The sequence below is a fragment of the Xyrauchen texanus genome, chromosome 14 (genome assembly GCF_025860055.1).
Source record: "Xyrauchen texanus isolate HMW12.3.18 chromosome 14, RBS_HiC_50CHRs, whole genome shotgun sequence".
Taxonomy (NCBI): domain Eukaryota; kingdom Metazoa; phylum Chordata; class Actinopteri; order Cypriniformes; family Catostomidae; genus Xyrauchen; species Xyrauchen texanus.
In genome coordinates this window covers 40,434,437-40,459,536 of record NC_068289.1, presented here as the reverse complement: position 1 = coordinate 40,459,536, position 25,100 = coordinate 40,434,437, and the positions used below count along the sequence as shown (strand labels likewise).

At 36.9% G+C, this 25,100-nt stretch overlaps 1 protein-coding gene across 3 annotated transcripts in view; it reads right to left on the bottom strand.

The window, feature by feature from the left end:
- Positions 1 to 25,100, bottom strand: part of tanc1b (tetratricopeptide repeat, ankyrin repeat and coiled-coil containing 1b) — a 198,813-nt gene that overhangs the window by 164,316 nt on the left and 9,397 nt on the right. For all 3 annotated transcript variants that reach the window (XM_052142050.1, XM_052142051.1, XM_052142052.1), the window contains exon 2: positions 15,078 to 15,161. In XM_052142050.1, coding sequence (XP_051998010.1) covers positions 15,078 to 15,129 — 52 coding nt within the window. In that variant the 5' untranslated portion in view covers positions 15,130 to 15,161. The remainder of the gene's footprint in view (positions 1 to 15,077; positions 15,162 to 25,100) is intronic.

The window sequence follows — 25,100 nt, the reverse complement described above, 5'->3', positions numbered from 1 at the left end:
ACTCATTTAAATAACACTTAACAACCGAAGGAAGACATCAAGTGACCTACCAAAAGAATGGCAAACAGCCACTGGGGTGAAGTGCAAGGCGAGGATAGCTCCTAGGGGCGGGGCTGAAGTTGTGCAAAGCTAGAAAAAATCCCTTAATCAATGAGAAGCAAAGAAGAGTTATCATGGAAGAAATCTTGCTTCCTTCTGCTCTGACAATGTTCCCCAACATAGAGGATTGTTATTTTATAGCCGGGTAAATCAATGTGTGGATGGAGGACCGTCGGATCAAGACCCTGTCATGGCCAGCCCAATCTCCCGACCCCATTGAAAACGTCTGGAATGTGATCAAGAGGATGATGGATGGCCACAAGCCATCAAACAAAGCTTAGCTGCTTGAATTTTTGCGCCAGGAGTGGCATAAAGTCACCCAACAGCAATGTGAAAGACTAGTAGAGATCATGCAAAGAGCCATGAAAGCTGTGATTGAAAATCAGGGATATTCCACCAAATATTGATTTCTGAACTCTTCCTAAGTTAAAACATTAGTATTGTGTTGACTTTAGCTGAAAGGTGAGTGGTTTGCATCCCTGAAAAATACCAAATAAAAAAAATAATTTGGTGGGGCCAGTGAAATTGTGAAAATCTGAACTTCTAGCCTAAAAAAATCCTTACCGTTCAGCACTGGAGCAACTGTAATTTACCTTAACAAACACCACTAAGTAATCCTTAAGGTCTAATTTAACAAGACCATCGTAACTCATTCAGTCACTAAAAATCATTAATAACAGTGATTGGAGCTGACCAAAGACTGCGGACACCTTTAAATCTCAAACCCGTTACCGGAATACTTTAAAACCAGGATGAAAAAAGCAAAACCACAAAGTCAGATGTGTGTGGATAGCCCTCAGATGTGGTGTGGATCAAAATAGAAAAGATTTTCAAATGGGCAACCTAACGTACGTACATAAGAAAATGCTCATGTTTGTGCCAGCTGGACAAAAAATTCATTACACACAAGCATACAGGCTCTTTTTCCTAGTGAGCTGCCTTGATGTCTGCTGCCTAAATAAGCAGCTACCATCCGAGGCCCTGTCCAGACTAATACATTTTCGTTTGAAAATGCATTGCTAATGTTATACCTCTCATCCACAATGGAATGGTGTTTTCCTCCACCGAAAACTCTGCTCTCCATTCCCACCTATTTTTGGAAAACCTATAATGTTAGGAAACTTTAAACATAGTTTTCAAATGTAAACAGATTAGCCATGACCACACCAATATGTTTAATTCGAAAATGCATTGAATTCACTGCATCAACCATAGTGAAATGGCATTTTCCTCCACTGAAAACAGAGCATTACATTTGTACATTTGTAATCTTACTTCCTCTGCTATTTTGGGTTTTTTCACTACAAAGCAAAGCATTCTGGGATTGCCCTCTCAATTAAGGATACACACGATGCTGCCTCAGAATTGTCTTAGATCTCACACTCTTAGGGGTTCACACTTTAAGGCGTTCTTGTGATAAAAACCTAATGCAGAGCAACGAATAGAGCAGAATGTATGACTCTTCTATGCTTCTCATTGATGAAGGGCTTTTATCTAGCGAGACAGCGGGAGGAAACCAAGGAGAATGTCTGGATTACAGATTGATGATTGTGAGGTCTTTGGCATCAGGAAGAGTTTCCATGATCCTTTTCGAGTTCCACGGAGCGTGGCTCTGGGCCAAACCACCAACACACACTTCTCAACCGCATAGTTAAAATATGATCAGAACTTTCTCCTTAACCCATTACTGGGACCGATCGAGCCGGCAATCTAAATCGGCCAATCTTTGCCTTATGTCTGTGATCGGCCGATCATGCCTAGAATCAGGGCTGATCTTTTTTTGCAGCATGCAGGGAATCACAAATGCATTGCTACTCTAAAGAATGACCACTTTCTCAGCCCTTGATGCATGACAGTGTGGCCTCAGAAGTATTCACAAATGTAATCTTTCAGACATGTTGTTATTCAGATGAATATGCAGGTTTGTTTTTACAAATGTGTAAGAATTATTCCATTTTCTAGAGTCATTACGGTAGTAACTCTGACTTGCTGCACTGTGAGCACGTAGAGGATAAAGAGACTACAAACGGGTAGAAAAACGAATTAAACCACAAAGAAACATGCGTAAACAAATCTGAGTATACGTAATGTAACGCGAGTCATGACAATCAGACGTTGTTGAACGATAGAGACTGTTTGAGCATTCATGAACTCTTTAAGCATCAATCCCTTAAATATGCTCACTCACAGTGTCAATAGCACATGCACGCTCTGCAGGTGCTCTCAATATCTCCTCAGTCACTCATCTCAGCACTATTCTGTGAGGATCCCAATTTAAATCAGTTTAATGTTGGTCACAATACCACTAGTCACAGCAATTACATTTTAACCATAACGGCACACGTCTTCGTGCATTTGCTTAATAATTAGTGATCTGTGTTACAGCAAAACACCAAAGACAGTAAACAAATCATAGATATTAATGATTTCTTACTGGAGCAGAATTTGGAGCTTGTAATGGATATATTTTTCTTATTTTGATCATATCTCTGCTGTGTGTGATGCTCTCATTGTTTTTACTGCTTACCATTATGTCACAACAGGGCTCCAGACTGTGACTAAAATGGTCACAAATGCGACCAAAAACAATTGATTGTGACAATAATTTAAAGTCTAGTCGCCATTGGCAACAGTCGGGTTGAGTGCACTCATATGCGGTTTTGTCAGATATTATCTTGAGTTATTGAAAACATGCACCAGTGTGTCTTGCGGCGTTTTCACTCGTTCTGTTGTGACCAGCTCGCTGCACCGCACGCAACAACAAACCCAGCACGAGACGTGACTCGTGAACACATTACACTATTCAAACTGTTTTTATTTTTCATGAATCACCCAAAAAGAACAGCGGGTTTGAACTCAGGAGCTCAGGTTAACAGTTTTTTTCTGGTAATTATTGATTGGGATTGGAGTAGCACAATACACGGCATCTAGGATTTCATTAAATTTGCACTCTTGTAGTATATGTGTCTGGGCCATCTGGTAACAGTAAAGAAAGACTAAGGCAATATTTTAAAACAATATATATATATATATATATATATATATATATATATATATATATATATATATATATATATATATATGCATACTATACTTTATGTAAATATCTGTTATGTAGATTCTCAAGAGCAGTACTAAATAAAAAACTAATATTTTATCTCTTGCATTTGTAAATTATTAAACATGTTACTTATCTTCTGAACTATATATACAGTTTATGAAGCCTCCGATTAATGGGTTATCAGCTGTCTTCCTTTTCTTCGGCTTTCTATCTTGTTTCTGAACAGCAATCTAAATTGAGCAATTATGTGATTTGGTGACTAAAAAAAGCCATTTGGCTCCTTAATGTTTCAGTTTTTAGTCTGAAGCCCTGCTCAATGACCTTTTGATTATGACAACAGAACTATTCATAACTGTTTCAAAACAGATAAATGTTAGCCATTCACAATTAATGTAATTTTGATAACATTAGTTAAGGCATTAGGAATCATGAACAAATAATTAACACTATATTTTTAAAGCCTTTATTAATTGTAATATTAGTTATTCAAATTACAACTGTTCATTGTTGGTTCGGTGTGCATTAACTAATGTTAACTAAAAGAGTTTTTGATTGAAAAATGTTAATAGTAGATGTTGTAACTAACATTTAGTTTATTAGTTCATGTTAACTACAGTAATGTTGTTAAATAATGTTAACAAATGGAACCTTTTTGTAAAGTGTTGCCATAATTTAACTGTGTGAGGCATAAACATATAACTGCACAATATAACTTGCAAAAGTTATCGGTACAAAAAATCGGTATCTGTATCGGTCGATTAGTGTAAAAATATCGGAGATTGGCATCAGCCTCAGATTTCCTGATTGGTGCACAATTACCCATTCCTCTTACAAATCACCATGGACCTCTAACATCTGATAACAAAGCAGCCAATACTAGGTCAATATATTACTGAACATCAGTGTCCCATTGGTCGAGTCAAACGAGTCGAAATTCTCACACACCGGCTCCAGGCCATCCTTATTGTCCAGCCCTGTTCAATACTCTAGAACAGTTTGCAGACATTAGTAACTCAAGACAGGGCTAGAATTAAGCTCTTAATCTTTTCAGAACAGTAATGTGATATTCAGTACAGTAAAAGACCAGCCTAAACTCCTCAAATTCAAACATCTGTTCAGACACCACGTGCTGCTATTCATCTTGGGTTTGTAGTGCACATGTCCCAGCCAGCCAGAGCGTAAATATGCCATTAATTCCCCACTGGGACATCAAATGGCAAGACGACAAAGCAATTCCAGCATCCACCACATCAAGAGCTGAGAAAACATGTCGTTCCAGATTTAAAGCAACAGAAGGGATGGACCAGATGCAATTGTCCCAGTGGAAGAGAGGAAATAAATCATAGAAAGACCTGTTACTGGGTCTTTTGTAATTACAAGGAATGGGTAAAAATAAATAAATAAATACATATTTTATATTTTATAATACTTTCCGAAAACGATCTCCAAAGTGGATAAATTTGAAAACAGCGTCTTTGCGCTGTATTGAGGACAGTGAAAACTGAGAAAAAAATTATGCATTTGTTGTCATTTGACACAGTCATGTGATCCAATCAACTAAAAAAAATCAAGATGGCGGCCCATGTTGTAGTGTCGTTCTTGAGCTGTATATCCGCTTTGATAGCATTTTTAAAGTTACTTTACATAACCTTCTCATTGCATTAATTCCAAAGGCGACGGGAAGTTTACTCGGAATTGCTGTCCGGCGACGGAACATGAGGACAATTGTGTTTCAGACCGTATATGGAATGGTGATTATTCGCATTCGTAGTAATGGGATTTAAGCATTTTAGTGCGTTTCAGTGTGGACAAGCAACTTTTGGAAAACACTTGAAAACAGCATTGTGGATGGAGAGCGTTCCAAAACAAAAATGGTGTATTCAAATGTATTCGGATTATTGTGGACGTAGCCCAAATATGTATCTTTGTTCTACAGTTTGTATTTGTTCTATTGCTTGTAATTTGTTTCTTTATTTTGACTTTATTACCTGTACTTACCATTTACTTGCTGTATTATCAAACGTGGTAGGGGTGGCTAAAAATATTGATTTCCAAATGCATCCCGATATTCATTTGAACAATCTCAACATCGATTCTTTAATCCAAAAATCAATCTTTTACTTTATGCGCAGCCCTCCACTACGAGATGAAATCGCTCGCATTTGTAACCAAATATGCGACAAAATATTTACAGTATCTCGCAAAAGTGAGTACACCCCTCACATTTTTGTAAATATTTGATTATATCTTTTCATGTGACAACACTGAAGAAATGACACTTTGCTACAATGTAAAGTAGTGAGTGTACAGCTTGTATAACAGTGTACATTTGCTGTCACCTCAAAATAACTCAACACACAGCCATTAATGTCTAAACCGCTGGCAACAAAAGTGAGTACACCCCTAAGTGAAACTGTCCAAATTGACCATGTTCAATCACCATGATTGAATTGTGTAGTATAGTGGTGAAGTATTTAGCAGCGAGATCCTTTCACAGTGCTGTGAGATTAAAAGTTGTTCCGTGTAATGTGTGTGTCCAAAGAAGAGATCCACACAACCGATTTGTCATTGAATAACGTCTCTTTTAATACCCTTTCTGTTCTTTAGAGTCAGTTGTTAATAAACATTTAATTGTAATCAGGCATAACACATATGAGATAAAGTAATTCGAGTCTCTCGTTAACATGCGCTCAGTTACAGATGCTGTTTACAGAAATGTGGGTTTCTTAAAGAGACAGTACCGGTATTTAGCACATGTTCAACAAATCAATGTAAATATGAGTAAATAGTACAAACATATACATATACAAACAAAATATAATATATAAAATATAATATTTATTGATTAAATACATAGATTTTTTCAAAAGCTAAAATATGACCAAAATGATGAAAAACTAATAAAATATAATTAGTATATACATTTTTTCATATTATACTTAGTTAGAAGTTCACCTGTAGGGGCCTGGCCGATAACAGGATCAGGAATCATTATTTAGTCTGATTTGATTGCCGATAAATTTTCTAATGCGCTCCGTTGGCTCGGATGCCACCGCCTCTCTCTGAAAATGTACTGCTTGTAGTCTGGCTCAGTGTCCCGCCCACAGTATTATCAGATTGGTTATATGTCACGAGTAAATGGCCAATCAACACTGCACTCTGTATTCGTGGGGGAGAGGTGGGAAAAAGCAGCAAGAGAAAGAAGCATCACTGAAAAGACAAGCTGTTTTCAAAAGTAAAAATGCAGATACTGAAGTTACAATAAACAGCGGGTCCGGAAACTGGATTTGTTCCATCCGAACCGTGAGACATCATGACAACGGTTGCTCCATCTCACCGTTTCAACACTTTAGGTTAGCAGCATGACAAAACAACGGAGCTGTGTAAACCAGCAGTGCTCGGGGGTGTAGATAGCACTGATCTTTTACGTTATATCCTTGAATATTTTTATCTAGCACCGAACACACATCATTAGTGGCCTTTCGAGTTCCAGCACGCGTTGCCTCACCACAGACCCACGCCGTGAGGTGCCGCACAGCAGAGCTACAGACACGGTTATTTCTCTAAAATACACTGCACAAAATGAAAATGAAGCAGAAACATTCTTCATGTGTCTGAAATGACTCCGACGGTTCAGCTAAGCAAGGCTTGTGACTGGACAATTTATCGTGGTTCCACAGAACCTTTAGACTAGAAATCAGGGCCTGAATTTCGTTTTTTAAACTGGGGGGGAATTCCCCCCTTACATGGGTCACATGGGGGGGATCTAAAGATTATGGGGGGTGGGGTGGGGGGTGACTTTTGATGCATTGCTAATTTCATCATCTTCATTTATTAATATATACAGATTTGTATGCATGAATTGTGCATTTCCAGTTCTCAAAACAGTTCATATCAACAACAACAAAAAAACTTTATACAAAATACACCATGCTCTTCTTCAAATTGACATTAAGACCTCAGTTTAAACTAGGCCTAGGCTATATATTAATGTCTCTCTATTTCAGTGTCGTTCATGTGTTTCAGTTCAGTTCAATTCTTTGCTTTTTTTTTTTTTTAAACTTCATACAAAATATGCCATGCTCTCCTTCAAATTGATATTAAGAACTCAGTTTAAACTATATGTATTTATGTCTATCAGTCTTTTTAATGCATTTCAGTTCAATTTCAGTCACTTTTTTCCATTTCTTGTTACTTTTTTCATGTGACTTATTCTAAGTTTCTCATCTGTCTCCTCCTCTTTATCTCTTTCCATTTGATGATGGCTCTGTTGAAGTCAAACTGCTCAAGGGAAGGTCCAAGCTCTGAAATGATCATTAGATTTGTGAGACTTGTATTATTCAGTGAATTTCTGAATTTGGTTTTGATCCTGTTTTGTGTGCTGAATCCACGTTCACACGACACACTCGCAACTGGTATGACCATGGCTGTCTGAATGAGTTTCTCCATTTCAGTGAAAACATGACTATGTTCACTTAACACAGTCTCTGCAAACTGGACTGTCTGTGGCCGTGTTTGTGCGCGGGAAATATGCTGCACATAACACAAGAAAACAAGGAGAAACGCGCAGTCACATGCTCAAACAATCAACAACATCGCTCTAGATGTGTAAATACAAGTGCAAAGCGCGGGCGCGGCGCTGTCTCCTTTCCACAAGCGCGTGCTCTCCCGTGGCGTCAGTCGTTGCTATGCAACCATGAACTGCGCTCTCCATGATGACAAGGAAGTATCAGCAAAAGATTAATTGATTTCTAGCCCTTGCTTTACTACTAGATATATTTATGGAGATGAATAATAAGAGCCCTGTACAGCTATCATGATCAGCTGTTCGGCCGAGAATTCAATGTTGTTACGCTGTAAGCTGATCAGTTGGTTCGTTGCTGCCGCGCTCTATCACTCGCACACCATAAAAAGCAAAATGGTTTTTAATGTTTCAATTGCGTGATTAAAATGACATTATTTGGAAGCGGATAATTTCTTCACAAACAGCTCATTATGACTCAAAATGTTAGAATGCTGCACCTACACTCGATAGTGTGGATAAGATCAGCGCAACGCAGACCACTGCATTGACAGCGTGAAACATGATCTGTCTGTAACAGCCAGGACTCAGCGGAAGAGAATGCCAGTCCAGCGCTGATTGAGGTATTAAATTCGAAAATAAAATACAGTTTGACATCTTTTTTCTCGCATCTGTGAATTTATTTTTTAATCATTTGCTCTAAGATGAAGCAAATATATTTGAGCGGGAATTTCTCGCACTACAAAAGCTAACCTTGCGGGAATGGCTTAAATTATGCGCAATCCCCGCATTCCCACACCGAAATTCAAGCCCTGAGAAATTATTTTTTTTTGTCTTAAATTAGCTCTATTAATCAGCATCTTTTGAGCCTATTGAGTTTTTTGTTTAAATTTTGTGAAAATGAATCAGAGATAACTTAGCATGGATGGCAACAAAAACCTTCTCTGCTTCCATTATTTCATAGTCAGCCCAGTTATACTTAAACTGCACTATTTAGAGGCACATTGTTTGTTTGTTTTTGGTAGATTTGCTTTTAAGGAATATTTTAAGGAAAACTTTTACATACATTTTCTCTCAGGGGTCACCCCCAAACCCCCATACAGTTTCTTTCCTATTTAAACGGTAGATGATCCCCCATAATCCACTATTTTGGTTGTCTTTGGGCCACAAAGTCCTCATTCTTGCTCAGTTCTTAACTGTTGACTGTTGATTTAAAATTGTAATTTGTTTTGCAAATGTATATCGGCCCCAAATATCGGTCTCCTCGATTACTAATAATCATTATCGGCCCTGAAAAAAAACATATCAGTCAACTCCTTGTCCCCTGTATAATTAAGAGCATTATCTTGGAAAGAATTGATTTCATATTTAAGCAAAAGGGACAATATAAAGGAAATATAACCATATGAATCAATATCCACTGAGACCGTGAAACGCAATCCAGACTTAAAACAAACCATTATTAATCATCAGTCTAAATTTCATGATATTAGCCCAACTTGTGTCTTCACAAATCATTCATGATTTAGAGAATGTGGGTGGCTGTCTGTCACAATAAATATCATACTAGATCTCAAAGGTTGACATTTAGTTCAGAAACTACGAGTAAGAATTAGGCTCAAGGACTAGTCTAGACTGTACAGAGAAAGGAGATGAGAGACAGATGGGAGTGTTAACGCGGTGATTCATGCATGTTCAACATGTTACTACAACTAAAAACAACACATCAGGAATGAAACAAGGAATGTTCCCATGGTAACCTTGTCTTACGAAGGTCTCTGTGATGGTTTGCCAATTATGTTGTAAGTTGAAAAGGTACAGACACTGATGCATACTTAACTGCACACACAGATGATAGAGGAAAACCTACCAAACAGATTTCTACACACATTAAGATTTCTTCTGAAAACATAAATTCAAGGATATTTGCACACGCCAGCTAAATACAGCTGTCACTCCTTTTATTAGTATTTAGTTTTGTGCACACAGGCATGACAAGCACATTTACATTAAATCCAACTTGTTGTTTAAGCAGTGATGTCACTCCTTTTCTGACACAGTCTTTATCGCCACATTGTTCGGTATTTAATTAATCATCTTAATAATCAAAAATGTTCACTAAGCTCACGGTGCCTATACAATTTGAATGTAAGGCATCTAAAAAAAAAATCAAAAAGGCATCAGGAGCGTACCTAAAATGAATATAGAACTGATCATTGATACAGATTTCACAATTCAATTACGATTGATTCACAAGCTCTCGATTCGATTCCAATTTCGATATCGATTCATATGGGTATATTTCGGCTACAATGTCCATTTTGCTTAATAGGAAAGAAATTCTCTCTCAGTTAATGCTTTTAATTATACAGGGGACCTTTAACCCTTCTAGGTACAATTTGAAAATATTAACTTTAAAAAGCATATTTGTATCCGTTTTTTACCATTTTGGTCCAATTTGAGCTTTTGAAAATTTTTCAAATTCAGTTCAAATTCAGGCTATTCCATCAATAAATGACTTGAAATTGTATATATTGCATATCTATACATATATATCTATATATAGATATATATATATATATATATCTTTTTTTCACATGTTTATTGATTACATGCATAATTTGTACAAGTTACAGGTATTTACATTGATTTGTAGAACATGTGCTAAATCGGTACTGTCACTTTAAGACTACCAGCATATTAACAAGGACGCGTTTCTTTAGCGCATCACATGTGACTAGAATTAAATGTTTATATTTTTTATGTTTCTGTTTCTTTCAGTGAAAGACTCTCGGTGCTGAACTTCTTCGCCACTTTTCTACTCAATCACTGGTGAATTTAAGTATTGGTATTGTAGGAGTGGTGGTGGCGTAGTGAGCTAAAGCACATAACTGTTAATCAGAAGGTTGCTGGTTCAATCCCCACGGCCACCACCATTGTGTCCTTGAGTAAGGCACTTAACTCCAGGTTGCTCCGGGGGGATTGTCCCTGTAATAAGTGCACTGTAAGTCGCTTTGGATAAAAGCATCTGCCAAATGCATAAATGTAAATATTGAGATCGTTCAAACGAATATCACAATGCAACAGAATATCTATTTTAGTCTTAATGCCTTAAAATGCTGCCTATGTAGCAGCAACTAAGGATTATTTTGATAATCGACTAATCTAACGATTTTTAGAATGACTATTCGGTGATTATTGCAATGATTAATCATTAGCTCTTAACCGATCATTCAGCTTGTGCCCCGACTTAAAAGGTGGTATTAAACGTGCTTTCTAACAAAAAATAATCTTTTAAATATACCTCTAAATGACATTCACTGAAGTCCAAGAGAAAAAAATCTGTAATTTTTATTAAGTTTAATTCAGTAAAAAAAATCACTGCAAAAAAAGTTTTTTATGAAGTACTATTGTCTTGTTTAAATCATTTAAAATGTTCAAATAATCCATAAAACAAGATACATTTACTTGAAAAGCAACTGCGATACCTCTGATACGGAAGCTTTTACACGGATTGGGTATCGGTCTAACGAGCCCGATCCAAATCCGTTACTGTGTGTTAGTCATGTTTGTTACTGTCAATCTACAAAAATGACACAAAAGAACCATTAAAACACCATTAAAGTAGTTCATATGACTCGTGCATTTTATTCAAAGGCACTTGAAGACGTGCGATAGCTCGTGCACAGTATTTGAGCGCTACTCACGAACAACATCTCAGATGTAGATGCTCAATAGTTCGGTTAACTTAGAATATTGCATTTAGAACGCCACCGGAGGTGCATTTGACCAGAATTTGACTAAGAAGTGGATTAAACTACTGTGAACTTGCCCACAAACAGACACATACAGGACGTCCTGGAGAGTTCAGAATGTCAAAATAAAAGCGTTAGGGTTTAAAAGATAAAAGGAGCACGATTGAGATATATTACTATATATATACATTTGTTTACAAATGATAATAATATTTAAGTTGGATGGGTTCTGAAAAATAACTGTATGAATGAAAAATAAGCTGATATATTACAACTAAATTAACAAAAAAAGAGATCTGAAACCTTTAAAGTCCAAGTCAAAAATATTTTGTACAAAAAAAAAAAAAAAAAAAAAAAATTCTACTGAAATACTGTTAATTGACTGAAAAAAATCTGAAGTATAGCTCCTAAGATGTTAGATGTTAATATTTCCTTTTTAGATTCTCTGACATGCAAGTTTAGCATAAGCAGGATGCCAGATCCAGCTCCGCTTTATTTCATTACGACAATGCTTCTGTTTTGCATTATAATTCCCTCATTCTCTGCAATCTACATCACCTTTTCAGCTGTTTGGAAAGTCTGGAGTGCAGTGCTGCTCTCGTGTGCCATCAATAGAGTTTCAAATGATCTCATGATACATTAAATGAGATCAAAACAACTATTTGACAACAAAAATTATTGTTGACATTGTCGATTAGGTCGACTGAGCGTTTCAGCCCTAATGTAGGCAGCTCACTAGGTTTTGGAACAGAGCCCCTGTTGGGTCTTCTATCTTAATTTTATGGCCAAGTTTCCATAAATATTTCCACAGTAATGTTCCATTATCTCAACGAAATGCTAAATACCACACACACACACACACACACACACACACACACACACACACACACACACACACACACACACACACACACACACACACACACACACACACACACACACCTGATTCTCCTTTTAAAAAGGTTAAACATTCCGGCATGTCTGTTCCACAACAGTGGGATTAACCAGAAACAACATCATAAATCCAAGTTAGATAATAAATCTGACACTCTGATCAGTTATGAGCTGACAGAGATCTGACGCATAACCACATGACAACATCATCAGAACCTCAGGAATATCCAAATCAATTCTTCTAAGGGATTCCTTAATTTAGAAGCTACTTTCAAAGCTTCTTCATGATCCATGATTCAACCAAATAGATGGAGAATGATTCATCCAAAAGCAAGACATGGTTCCCACACATTCAGGACAATGAATTGTGATGACGTTTCTGGTTATTTGTGATTCCTGTATAATAAAATTGTGCTTAATAAATGTATTTTAAAAATCATTTAATTGCGATTGCACTGACAAATCAAACTCCAGCCAAAGAATTAGTTTAGAAATATTTTTCTTAACCCATATTACTTCTGTAATCTGATGTATTTCAGATTGCAAAAGGATACAAGAAAAATGTAAAGCAGGAATTGACTGGATGGTAAAAAGTGGGCATTACATACAAAAATGGAGGGGAGGGGTTGAAAAAGTCAAAATCCAAAAATTAAAGTTGTTTAAGAAGTAAAACAAGTAATTGCATTTTGATAAAAGATTTCAAATACTCTATGTACACTTGTAAAAATGTGCACTAATGAATTGTGCATAAGACCAGAAACATGAATTTAATTTCAAAGTATACTTCGGTTTTCATTGTGCCGCTATGTTTCGCATACTGATTATACTGATTAATCGGTGCAGATAGTTGCTTTTTGGCACTATCAGTTAGAGTCAAAAATATATGCCTCCGCGTGCCACCAAACAACTCTGACCCGCCGAGGCATGGACTCTACAAGACCCCTGAAGGTGTCCTGTGGTATCTGGCACCAAGACATTAGCAGTAGATCATTAAAGTCCTATAAGTTGCGAGGTGGAGCCGTCATGGATCGGACTTGGTACAGCACATCCCACAGATGCTCAATCGGATTTAGATCTGGGGAATTTGGAGGTCAAGGCAACACCTTGAACTCTCCATTATGTTCCTCAAATCATTCCCGAACAATGTGTGCAGTGTGGCAGGGTGCATTATCCTGCTGAAAGAGGCCACTGCCATCAGGGAATATCATTGCCATGAAAGGGGTGTATCTGATCTGCAACAATGTTTAGGTAGGTGGCACGTGTCAAACTGATGTCGACATGAATAGCCAGACCCAATGTTTCCCAGCAGAATTTTGCCCAGAGAATCACACTTCCTCCACCGTGCTTGTCGTCGTCCCACAGTGCATCCTGGTGCCATCACTTCCCCAGGTAAACAGCGCACACCTACACAGCTATCCATGTGATGTAAAAGAAAACAGGGTTCATCAGATCAGGCAACCTTCCACTGCTCCAAATTCCACTGCTCAGAGGTCCAGTTCCGACACTCACGTGCCCATTGTAGGTGCTTTCGATGGAATGACAGGGATAATCATGGTCACTGTGACTGGTCTACGGACATGCATCCCCCATACGCAGCAGGATGCGATGCACCGTATTCCTCCCGTAACCATCATTAACACTTTCTGTGACTTAAGCCACAGTAGACTTTCTATGGGTACGGACTAGACGGTATAGCCTTTGTTGACATGGCGCATCGAAGTTCCTTGGTGCCAGTTTGTGGTTTGTACCTCCTCGGACCACTGTCGGTAGGTACTCACCACTGCTGACCGGGAGCACCCCACAAGTCTTGGCGTTTCAGAGATGCTCTGACCCAGTCGTCTGGCCATAACAATTTGGCCCTTGTCAAAGTCACTCAGGTCTTTACTCCTGCCCATTTCTCCTGCATTCAACACGTTGACTACGAGAACTGATTGTTCACTTAACATCTAATCTACTGAGACCTTGACATGTGGCATTGTTAGGAGATGATAAACATTATTCGCTACAACCTGTGTGAATAATGTTTTGGCTCATCAGTGTATATATATACAGTACATACAAAACTCTTTATCTTGTGAATGTATAGGCTATTAAAAGCTTCATTTGTTATATATTTGCATATGGATTATTGTAATAGGGAAAGTCTTAAATAATTCGCGTATTTTGGGCTTGTTTATAGTTAAAAATCCAACATTAAGCACCAAATTTTATTTTCTGATTATTTTTGGAGTTTTGGTTTCTCAATAAACTGCCTTTCGTATTAATTTTGGACTCTTGTAGCCTTAATGTCTGTGACACCCATAGTAAGGAAAGACTATGAAATGTCTGATCATTCTACAAATCAATTTCACAAAACTATTGGTTGATTAATCGTTTATCTTCCTTTTCCACCACCTTAATTATTGGTATTGGCAAAATCGGTTGACCACTAATGCAAACTTCATCTCTAACACAGTACGTGAAGCCCTGTTTTTCTAGACACGTAGATTTATGCAACTGTTTGTTTCATCTGCACATGCGCTGCCGTTCACTTTACTAAACAGTATCACAAAACAGTGTGTATGCGTCGAACACATCCGTATGCACTTGTAGTCAAAAGGGTTTACTTTGAAAGCCAAGAGCTCTCGGCCATGGTCTGGAAATCACAATTTAAGAACTCACTGAAATTTCCATGTGTTCTATGACGGTGGGAACCCTGCAACACACACATACAGACACTCTCTTAACTTCTCTGTTGTGATCATACCTGCGTCCTTCTTGCCGTTTTTCCCGCTCTTCTTCAGCACAGCCTTAAACATGGCGTGACACCAGGAATCCCTTCACAATCACGCTGTGGAGAAACGAAAGATCAGGTTCTTACACAATTGCATTGGTAAAATCAGAAGCACTTACAGTGTAGAATCGGACAGTTCTCCACTGAAATATTAAAAATACATATATAGCCATGGTGGTATTTTCAATAAGAAAAAAATCTAAATAACTTCTTGTATATTTTATTTTCACTTTGGATTTTTCCCACAGTTATCCCACTCTAATGTGTGATCACTGGTAAGCCAGCATGGAAAGAATTCTTCAATATTTGCACAGAGCAGCTCTGCTCCGCTTTCTTGTTATTCCGGAAAACAAGCTAATGGATTCCCAGCATTCCACATCTAATTGATGCTACACGGGTGAACTTGGGCATTCCGTGCCACTCGTCATGATAATGGTGCGGTTTCTTCACCTCTTGCATGTTCTTTCTCAGAATTATCCACAGGGGTCAAATATATTAATACATCTTCCATTTATCAGGTTAGACTGTTTCTGCATTGTAATAAACCATATTGGGTATGTGTAACATATCCCTTTAAAATTATTATCAGCTAAAATGATTTTCCTCAATATTGTCCAGCCTTTTAAGAGCATTTGATATTTAACTCAAAATGTATTTATTTACTCTAGAATGGCTTAAAAGGTGATTTTTTTTCAATCAGAGGAAGGAACCACCATTCTAATCAAACAGACATTGTTGCTTTAATTAAACATGTAGATTAAGAGGGCCTCATTCTTGAAACTTTCAGAAATATATGAGTAATTTGCACATAAAATTAAATTGCTGGTGGATTCACAAATGCGTTGTACTCCCTAGATTTGTTAGTAAACCATGTGTTTGTTAGTTTATTCTAAAAATTCGTAAACAGGGGGCGTGTGCACATTCATTCACAATTATCATAACCCACGCCCATGAAACACCATATAAGGAAGGCAACAGACTCGCTAGTACATGCTTTTAACATATATGTGGAACAGTAATGAAATGTTTTTTATGAATGAAGTACATTCACATCATAACATTTTTATATAGCAAACACAATAGCATCTCAAAGAAAGTGAGAACTTACTGTCATCGCATGTTTTTGCTGTCATATGACGAAGCTCTTTTGTGAATCAAACAGTTTTCAAGTCAATAAAAATGGTTTGACATGAGTGTAAAATCAGTTCACGCCAGGAGGAGGATGTTCACCACCATTAACCTTCTCTGGTTCAGTTCAGCGCCAGTATAATTTCAGAAACTTCAGAAAAATCATGATGGCAACAGTAATATACTTTTATTTGAAATTATATACTAAATAAATAGAACAAATTAAGAAGATCTTTGAACGAAACGCTGTAAGATATCACAGATTTGCAAGCAATACGTCAGTGTGCTGCTTATCCAGTTTATATCCCCTGTTGTATTGTGTATGCACCTGCCCACGATGTGTTTATTTATAGATTTAACAGCACTAGCATTGAACATACGTTATCAACTGAACGTGATTTACTGATGCCTATACTAAATTATGCAACTTCATTTATAGAGCCCATATATTTAAAAAAAAAAAAAAAAACAATTTAACCATTCATGTTAGGCGGCATTCATTTTTTGTTTTTTTTAAATGAAAAGCAGGATTTGGGGAAAAATTATCATTTGAAAAAATCATTCAAGCAGTAAAGAAAGTCTCTAATAAGTAGCTATAGGCTAAGTTTTAAAAAGAAAAAGCTTTTTTTCTACTAATTAGTGTTATTTTTTTAGGTTATTTTCACTCATTTAATTATGTTAATTTTGTCATTACTTTTTTAATTACACTTCTATTCAAATGTAGTCATGACAGTTTGCCTGAAAAAACAACATGTCGTTCGGATGTTCAATATTTACACGTGGTCGGGTGCGGGTGTACATTTTGTTTGTACATTACTAACGTTTTGAAAATATGAAAACTTACGTCATGAATCAGAGAATTTACGTCAGAATGGCTTTATGAAACATAACACAAATTTGTTCTGCTAGTGTAAACAAATTACAGTTTAAAGACTAATAACAAAAGTGATACTATTATATCACGAAAATAAGTCCAATAATATTGAATATTTTGTCCGACAATAAGGCATTGATTTAGAGTTGGGATGCAGATGTAAATTTACTGGAATTAACAACAAGAAGGTTATCTATAACATTATGAAAACACCTAATTTATATAGGGCAAAATTATGCTGAAAGTGCAACTAAATTGGGACTCCTTTCATCAGGTTTTTGTTGATTCTTGGAAATTTGAAGGCAAATAAAACCAATTAGCATTTAAAGAGAACACATTTTTACACAGAAGGAAAGCTAACTTTCCCAGGCTTTAAAGCCCTTGATTATATTTTGCATTAGCCCTTGTGAAAATTCACCATACTTTTTTTATAGTTTAACAAGACCATGGAAACTCAAGGTAAAACACGTTCACTACCATGGTTAGATGTAACGTGATTTTTATAAAACAAACTATGGCATTTTTGTAATGAAAAACAGTTCCCTAAAACACTTTTATAAAATATTAATTCAAAATATCAACATTTATAAACTACCATAGTATCCTCATCCCCTAAAGTAGCCCATTATAAATGATAGTATTTATTATTAATCTATTGCTGTCTAAAATACTAGCAGTTAGCGTTACTATAGTAAATTTATAATATTCTCTAAGAGCGCTGATGTGTGAAAAATCTTATTTATATCAATGTTCCTTTTCATCTTGTCAGTAGCCTAATGTTTTTAATGTCGGGCCATTTAATGTGGTTTTAAACTAATTTACAGAGGGTTTCATAGAGGTTTGCACCTAATAATTCGGTGCCGAATTGAAATGTATTCCACGTCTCGTGCTGAGCTTCACAGGCTCTCACAGGCAGCACTGTAATGATCAGTGGTATGTCAAGAACTCGAGACTGGTTCGGCAAGTAAATTTGCTTCTCACTGTTTCTTGCAGCGCTGTAATGATTGACACTCCACAAGTAAACACAACTGTTCTGTGATCGCGCTGCTCTGTCCATTGAGACGTGCTGATAATTGATCGGTAGCGAATAGTGCGGTTTCATTCCGCATTTGATGTGTTTGTCGTTTGATATTGCGTAACGTAAACGGAAAGAGAGAGAAAGAGGGAGAGTAGATAAACATTGTAGTCGCACCAGTGCGACCGGTGACAAAACGGGGGAAACGGTCGCAAAAAGGGACCATTAGTCACAGCGTGGAGCCCTGTGAAATTACATTAATTTACATTTAGACTATTCATTTAAAAGCAACTTGCAAATGCAGAATAATACTCTATACTCAAAGATATACATATTATTGAGTTAACTGTACATCTGACCATCTGCAATCTTAAATATGTCATATATCTAACCCTAACCTTAACTTTAATAAAGTTGCCTCACTTTCGGTTAGTGTTGAAACAGCAGATTAATCTGATTTTGGTGTTGGTAGTATAGTGAGAGACATTTATGTGTGAACTATTCTTTTAACAGTGAAATACATACTGTGCCTGACAGCTCCACTCAGATGAAATGAGACAAGGTGAGGGGTCTGAATATGGGGCCATACTGAACTCACAGCAGACATCACAGCCAGACTCATCTCTGAGATCAAGCATGAAAAAGCCAGCAGGATCCCCCCCAGTAGGGTGGCCAGATAGTCTGATCCCCATCGATCGGAGCTCTTAGCTCTTAGATGAGGTGGCCTGCTGTGACCTATCTAGAAGATGTCAGAAGTTGAGGAGAGAGACCCTCAACATGCAGGCAAATTCAATATCAAAAATAAAATTAGGTATTTTCAATGGACATCCCATGCACATGCTGCAAATGCACTATAAACAATCCATCAACACAATCTTTTACAATAAAGGCTTTTATGAATCAACATTAGGTCTGGGCGATAGAATGATGTAATCAGATATTGGCGATGTCTTACAAATATCCCAAAACCGATTGTGACGTTCACTGACAGACGACAACGTCACGAAATGGCAAAGCCATGGAGCTGGGAAGTCGCCAAATATATTAAACCGTAGCAAAGGGTGTAAAATTAACACCCGCTACCCACCAAACGTGACGAGGCTAAATCCAGCCCTTATTTGCAAGCTCCTCATCCAAATGGAGGTATTTCATGATCGGGTAATTTTGCTCATCTACCTGACACTGTGGCGGACTAATTGTAAGATGTCTCGTAACGACACATAAGAAATGCTGTTATACACAGGAACGATTATTTTATTTTATTTAGAAAGCATTAACTGCATGAACGAAATGCAATACAAACACAAATTGGATAAGAACGCACATTTGGCTGAATTATTTTGGGAACACAGGGGAATTTACACCCAATATAAAACTGCCGTTTTCTATTCGTTTAAGCACAGACGAAGTGAGGCAACAAACTGTTTTATGAAAGTAGAAATTATGTGGTTGTGTGGAAATTTCTATTGGTAATGGTTTATTTATATTTCAGTTATTATGTTTATTATTTTGATTAGTTGAGTTGTAGGCTATTAGTAATTTTCCACCTGTTGATGTAGACGGACACTTGGCAAATGGGGCCATTGTTGGAGACGGTAAATGTTTGGATTTGGTGAGGTGGTTATAAGATTTATTGATCCCAACATAAATTACTGTACTGAAACACTCACTCATTGACTTAGACATCCTGATGCAAGTTAACAATGCAGTAACAGGCACGCAATACTTCCCTCATGCAAACTAGATTTCATGACAGTTTAATTTATAATAGAGTTCAATAACCCACTCTCGATAAAGACTACATACCTCAAAAGAATCTAACCCTGGAGTAGGAGCTAAAAATGTCCATTTAAACGGCTACAAGGAACTATAGTTCTTCAGATGTGAAAACGATGAAAAGTACTAGTACCTACAACAGGCTTTAGGCCTAGTCCCTGCAGTGGGAAAGGGCCTAGTATCTGCATCGGCCATTGAACAACCCATTGGCTGTCAGTCTACCACTGGTTACGGAGACCACGGAAAGGCAACAGCTTGAGAAAAAGCACATTTGATGTCTTAAAAGTCCAGCACCAGCAGGTTGGATCGATCCCTGAACAGCTGCAGACTCAAGGTCATGAGTTTCTGAAGGGTTTACGGAGTCTGAAGACTAATTCTCAAAGATTAAATCAACATGAGGCTCTGACAGAACAAAGACTTCAACGGAACAATTTCAACCACGCAAGATAAAAACACGGTGACTGGAGGAACGGAAATAATCATGGGGCAGGTCCATCAGACTATCTCCACAGGACAAGACCATGTGTAGGCAGGTTTAAAGGAAGTCTGGCCTCTATAAAGCAGCTTTATCTCGCTCTCATTCTGAGGTAATCTTGCTGCCCCAATGACTCGTCTATTTTCGTTATATTCCTAAAGCTGGGCCTTTCAGCACCCTGTCATAGACTGAAGCAACCACAGAGTTCTAGAGGAGCTGAAAGTTGTCCACTACTTAGCAGCAAAAAAAAAGTCCTTTGGTTTAAGGGTGAAGTGTGCAACTTCTGCTCTACTAGTGGCAACAAATGTCAATAGAATTGAATAGAATTGTTTGCAAATAGGTTTTTCACAAATATGTCAGACCATGAACACCCCTGGAGTACGCTAGTTCGAATCCCAGTGCATGCTGAGTTACTCTAGCCGGGTCTCCTAAGCAACCAAATTGGCCCGGTTGCTAGGGAGGGTGGAGTCACATGGGGTAACCTCCTCGTGATCACTGAGTTGTGCGTGGATGCCACGGAGAATAGCATGAAGCCTCCAAACGCGCTACGTCTCCACGGTAACGCACTCAACAAGTGTTAAGATGCACGGATTGATGGTTTCAGATGTGGAGGCAATTGAGATTCGTCCTCCACCACCTGGATTGAGGCGAGTCACTACGCCACCACGAGGACTTAGAGCGCATTGGGAATTAGGCATTCCAAATTGGGAGAAAAAGGGGAGAAAATAAAAATAAATAATACAAATAATAATTTTAATGTTTAATTTTTAAATTAGTTTACTGATTCAGGGTCCCCACATTCATGGAAACCTGAATGTGGGGAATTTTAAATTTGGGATTTGAGAGAAGTCATGCAAATTAATTCTGCTCTATAATATTTTATTTGCACATTGTACTTTTTTACTGTTGTTGTATTTCAAGTAGCCTGTATGTACATGTATTTCATGTGTTTTCTTTTGGTGCAATAAGCAATCTTAAGCACTTAAAGTTTGTCTTTCCAAGTATTTAAAGCATACTATACATGCATACACATTTTTGTTTTTATTGAATCGTTAATCAAATCTAACTTAATTGTGAATCGAATCAAACTTCATCATTGTGAATTTGCAAAAATAATTTTTGAATCGAAAGCCTGTGAATCGTGGATCGAATCGATTCACTTGCAACCCAATGATTCACACCCCTAGGCCTACGCAACACAAGCACAATATAGCCAATAAACTCTTGAGTCTACTTAAAGGCTGTCACATGTTTATAATTTCACATGTTATTATTTTAAAGAAAGTTGTATTTTTATAAAATATGCTCTACCTGTGTGGAGACATTTAACGCACATACAGGTCTGATAAGCTTCAGAGTTTCTCTTACCGTTTCACATTTTCTTTCCACCATAAGAGCAAATCCTCGTCCGTTTGTTTGCATGACACAAACAAGGACTGAATACCAATAGATTTGAATTCAATAAGAGTCAAAATAATACAAGTATGCCACACTTGGCTTTGCTTAAAAGCACAGACGCCATCATGTCTCCTCCACTCTTCCAAAACATCGACGGCACACGTCCACAGCGCCCCCCAGTGGACTCAATTTTAACTGTGTGATTTGATAAAAGATTTAGAGGAAAAGTAAAGTATAATTCAGCACTGCCTATGACAGGTTACTGCTCAAAGAAAAATTAATTAGCGATATTCGAGTAGTGTTTTTAATAGGTGACTAGCTGGTACAGAACAAGCACTTAATAAGTTGATTACTCGTAAACTTCCCTAATTTTAACATGGACAAACAAGTCCTTCAATCTGTGATAAACTTGCTTCTGACTAGTTCAAAATAAGCAGAGATCTTGTTTCCACTGTCAGTTTTAGGTTTATCTCTCTTAAAAAAGATGAAGCTTTAGAACAGGCAGGTTAAAGTGTTAATGGTACCATCTGCAGAGCAGTTCACAGGAAACGGACATGGCATTGTTTTGTTGATTGCCTCTGGCTTGTTCCACTCACACATTTAACCGTCACAGCATAGGCGAGCCCTATGTCCGTCCACTAGCCTTAGACGGGTCAACATCCTACCACTGCCAAGATCTTTTTTTAGCCTACACACTTTTTCATTCTCTCTCACCAAGCTCCTCTTTTCATTAAGCTATTCTCCATGAATGATTCCTCAGGGTCTGTCTCCAGTGTCATGACGACTGCAGAGCACCAAGCTACGGTCTTTGTTTATATGACCGGGTCATTCCTTTGTAGGCCTAGTGCATTTTCATTTCACCATCATACATGGAGGCCACATCCACACCAATCTGTTTGAGTTTGAAAACTCCCTTTACAGTTTCTTAATGTCATAGTTTTCCAAAGTATGCGGTACAAGGGTTTTGAAAGTCTCTGTTTTCGCTGGACGTTAACGCCATTCCAGAGTGTATGAGAGGGATAGCCTAAAAGTCACAAAATCAATGCACTTTCAAACTTATTAGAAATCTTTTAAAAGTCAAATTTAAAACACATTTTAAATTCATAAAAATGTAATCTTTGTGTCCAATTTAGTTTCATACATTTTTGCAAAACATTTATAGCATTCTGTAATATAAAAATAAAAATTATGAAAATTTTTAATGTTGTGTAACCATTAAATAAAATGTATTAAAGTACTTTCCTTGCACTTTGAATACATGAGAGTGTCACATTATACTCTGCAACAAAATACGTTTTTAATGAGTCTTTTTTGGCATGCTTTTCAACATAAATATCTAAAACTCCTTTAAAACAAGGCAGTATACTGCAGAATTTGTTTCCGGGAATATTAATTATAATCTTAAATATAAGTATATTTTGTCTTTACTGCACTGGCAGAAGTATAAACAAGTGAAAAATATAATTATATACAAAATACACTTATATTTAAGATATATTCTCTGAATGTCTAAATATCTTATATGTTGCTTCATGCAAATGTAGGTTATCATGTTTAAAGGATTTTTAGCGATATTTACAGTACATGGAAAATAAGATAAAAACATTTGATAACAATTATATTTTTTAATTGCAGTGATTTTGTATTTATTTTTAATTCTGTGAAAGTCATTTAGGCTATGTTCACACGTCAGGCAAATCCGATCTTTTCAGGGAGACTGTCCCGCACTATTAATTGCAAGTGATCAAATCAGATTTGCGCATTCAGACATAACCAACCTATCTGCATGAGTTGCTTTGGCAACAATGTAGGCGTACCCACGTGACAATGCTTTTAAAACAGGTGCAGGAAAAATTAAGGTGCATCATCTCGCTCTCCAAATAAGCCACCGGTCCAGTCACGGTGCAGAACTCCTCTGTCACACAAGAAAAACTCAGCGATGGAGGAGACTGGTAAATATTGTGATGTTCCCTGCTAAAGTCACCGATTTTTGACATCATCGTTGTGTGTCGCATTAAGAGTGACACCAAATATCATTTGAAATCCGAATTGAGCAGCAAGAGCGTCCGGACAGAGATGCATCTGAAACAAAAATCTGATTTAAATCGCATTTGAAAACACCTCCCCATGTGGTTTGAAACAGATTCAGATTTCATGTGGTTTTTTGCTGTCCAGACTATCAAAAACTCACCTGAATATGTAAAAAAAATTCGGATTTTTAGTGGCAGTCTGACCAAGGTACCAGACTGGTATTTTTACCAATGGTATTTTTAAAACATGCTTTTGTCCTCTTTTTTTATTATAATTTTTTTTTAGTAACCGCATATTTATTACAACCTCTTAAATCAAGGCACAAGCTGAAATGTTGAATAAGAGCTAATGATTAATCGTTACAATAATCGCCAGAATAATCGATCTAATAATCGTTAGATTAGGCCTAGTTGATTAGAAAAATAATCATTAGTTGCAGCCCTTTAATAACTATGTAAAAAATAATAACTTAATTATTTAATTAAGTGAAATTACTTAATTTCAAAGACATTTTTCAATGTAGGAAATATTTTTTAGTCTTTTATATATTTCATAATATCAAGATGCTTTCTCAGGGTTACACTGAATGACCAGAGCAAAATGCACCTTTGTATAAAAATGGCAAAATATTTGTTTCTTTTAAACTTCACACTCAGTCTTCAGGGTCTCAAGGGGTCTTCTATGTTTTATGGTTTTTGTCAACAAAAAATGTTGATCGTACATGTTGGTTACAACACATGACTTTAATTTGGTGGACATTTTTGGTTATTTTGTCATTTAGTTTTTTGAAAATATTGAAGATTGCATTTCAACATTGAAAATGTGTTTATCAAGTAATAGTTTCGAGTGAATTGCATTTTTTTTGTGTGTGTTATTGTATAATTTAATAGATCTGGACAAAAAATGTATTAGCATCAGGTCACTGACCAAAAGATTAGTGTCTGAGCTTAACCAAATATTTCTATAAGTCTGGTATACACTTCTATAGAATTATTTCCTTAAATTACAACACATCCTATTTATTTTAAAAGTTGCAGAGCTGAAAAGTACTGAATAACAGGAATGACCCAAGCATACACAGATCACTATTTTATGTTGGAAGAACATATTCCAAAATGTAGAGTTGAAGTCAGAAGTTTACATACACATTAGTCAAATACATTTAAACTCGGTTTTTCACAATTCCTGACATTTAATTGAAGAAAACATTCCCTGTCTTAGGTCAGTCAGGATCAGCACTTTAAGAATGTGAAAAGTCAGAATAAAAGTAGAGAGAATTATTTATTTCAGCTTTTATTT